The 2551-nt window shown below is 38.1% G+C and overlaps 2 protein-coding genes across 2 annotated transcripts in view; one reads left to right on the forward strand and one right to left on the reverse strand.

Moving 5' to 3' along the window:
• The window catches only part of haus1 (HAUS augmin-like complex, subunit 1), a 3498-nt gene extending 3104 nt beyond the window's left edge, over window positions 1-394 (reverse strand). The window contains exon 1 of the mRNA XM_032534433.1: window positions 178-394. Within this exon, the coding sequence (XP_032390324.1) occupies window positions 178-198 (21 nt within the window). The 5' untranslated portion in view covers window positions 199-394. The remainder of the gene's footprint in view (window positions 1-177) is intronic.
• An 843-nt stretch (window positions 395-1237) lies between these two features.
• mis18a (MIS18 kinetochore protein A) overlaps window positions 1238-2551 on the forward strand; it is a 5878-nt gene continuing 4564 nt past the window's right edge. Inside the window, exons 1-2 of the mRNA XM_032534384.1 lie at window positions 1238-1548; window positions 1802-1868. Coding sequence (XP_032390275.1) covers window positions 1308-1548; window positions 1802-1868 — 308 coding nt within the window. The 5' untranslated portion in view covers window positions 1238-1307. The remainder of the gene's footprint in view (window positions 1549-1801; window positions 1869-2551) is intronic.

Raw genomic sequence — 2551 nt, forward strand, 5'->3', positions numbered from 1 at the left:
AACACGTCATGTTTTTATTTTTGTAAAACTTAAAACGGGGACATTAGACCTAGAGCTAAACCGGGGTCCCCCTAAATCGGGGGACTGTCCCCGGAAACCGGGGACGTCTGGTCACCCTAAACTACAGCCACGGAAGTCACTGCATTAACTTATAAAGGCATGTTAGCACGACCCTACCTTCTTTATCTTTTCACACATGGCGACTGGGAAGGCAGCAGCCACAACAACTAGCTTCCTACAACTTTTCGGGGGTCCCAGAGTGCTAGAGAAATGGCTCTGTGGCTCTGGGTGCTTTCTCAGCCATTAACAAAAACAACAACAATTTTAGCTTTCAGCTGTTTTCGCGCCACCCAAAATAATTCTATTAACTTCCGGGTTACAAGGCAATGTCATAGACAGTTAAAGAAAGGGCAATGTGAAGATACATCATGGATGTATTAGGTATTAAGAGAAGAGATATCCATGAAACGAAGATTTTTTTTTTAAATAAATAGAAATTGACAAAGAAAATGACGGTTTAAATAAATGAAGCTAACAAGGTGACGAATTACGTAAACAGTAAACAATAAACTCTTGGTATTAACAAAGTTTTTTTTCCTTTTGGCTCCCAAAAATAAACATCAGACATCCATTACAGCACTTAAAATATGGGTAAATATAAAATCAAGTCATATATCCCACATAATGTACTCAGGTCAGTTGGGTAAAACTAATCATCATCAATCATTTTCTTTTACCGTGTATGTTATATGTAATCTAATGCTTCTAATTGTTCATAAAAGGTCCTGGAGATGTATGTGAAAACAACACATGTATGATTAGATGGTCACAAAAAGATGGCATTGGCTTGACCTTGGTTATCAAAAGTATGCACTTTACTGTCACATTTGCCTTGTCATTCACTAACTATTGTTATTCAACATCCAACAATAAATATGATACAGACTTAGTTCTCCCCAAGGTGGCTATTGGCTAAAATGTATATGGTTTTAAAGATTACTAAAAACAAAAAAAATTAAGAACCACTTCTGAAAAATATCTCTATGCAAGCCACCAAAAACCATTGAAATGTTCCGAGTACAAATATAATATTTGATTGCATGTAGACACATAAACGCTCATTCACTACCATTTTCAAAATTAAGTATTAAAGGAAAAACAAGTGTCTAGGTTTTTGGTTTTCTAGGCTCTTAGCTAACAGACGAAAGCGGAAGTGCAAACAAATAACTATCTTGTAGCCTTTGGCTACTTCAGGTTCTCCTCTCCACTGTCAACCCACCCGCGTAGTTCGAAACAGCTTGGTGGAAATGGCGGCGAGACAAAAGTCGTTAAAACACCGACAGGAAAATATAAATACCACGTTTGAGTCCAGTATAGACTCCACCGCCGTCGAAGAAAAGTTGTTTGGCCAAGCAGAGGAGGACGAGGACGGTGACGGTGACGACGACGGACCTGTGGTCTTTATCTGCGGGAAGTGCAAGTTGCCTGTTGGGGATTCAATGTCCTGGGATGGAAGTGAAGACTGCCAAAACCAAATACGACTGAAGCGTAAGGACGTTTAGCATGTTTGTTTTTCTACTTTTAGTGGTATAACGGAATTATTTTGCACAAATTAGTTGGGCGGCTTATTACCCCCCCTTCCTTTCTACCAATAGCTTTCTACTATTTATTACTGGAAGTTAGCTTACGTTAGCTTGTTATTGTAGTTTTAAATTGTATGGAAATGATGCATTCATAGGCAGTTGTAGTAGTTGGGAACTTAGAGATTTGGACGCTGCTGACGCGTCTGTTTTGGTCTTAGGGGTCACTGACAACGTCGTGGTTGGAGAGGATTCTCGCCTGCATGAAGCAAGCAAACGATCTCTCTGGTAAGAAGGTTCTGCCCATTAGTGAATTAACTAAGTATTCAAATCCTTTTAGTTACCAATGCAGCAATGTAAACATATTAAATTACATTAAAAAGTTATGCACTCAAATTTTTATCTGAGTAAAGGTTCAGAAATATTATCAGCAAAATGTTATCAAAAAGTATCAAAATAAAAAAGTGCTTGATAGGCATCAGGATTGCCACTGTCAAAGCTATACTAGTTGTAGCAAGCTTGCACTTGGAAGAAGTCAAAGAGCCAGAGCTATTCAAATCTACAGAAGTTTATTTAACTTTTACACACACTCGATACACAGAGGTTTTCAATCTACCCCAGTGGCTCAGTCATGGTAACCCAACTAATGTAAATAAACATGAACACTAAATCAAGACTAAAATTTATAAATGCATAACAAAAAAACACTTGCAGAACATTATTTAAAGACTTAGGCTGAATCCCATTTCTCCATCTTACCCCTTACCCCTACCCCTTGACCCTTGAAACCAAGGGGAAAGGTGTAGGGGGGAAAACATACCCCTATGAAATGGGACACCATACAGTATTGATCACAAACTTCCAAGATGCCGTCTCTGTCTGTCAATTGTGTGGGTTTTGATAACAGTGTCATATGCATTTATATATTTATATATTTTATAGTTATTTAATGTTCACTTTGGTGGTGCAGA

This window comes from Etheostoma spectabile, chromosome 13 (genome assembly GCF_008692095.1).
Source record: "Etheostoma spectabile isolate EspeVRDwgs_2016 chromosome 13, UIUC_Espe_1.0, whole genome shotgun sequence".
Taxonomy (NCBI): domain Eukaryota; kingdom Metazoa; phylum Chordata; class Actinopteri; order Perciformes; family Percidae; genus Etheostoma; species Etheostoma spectabile.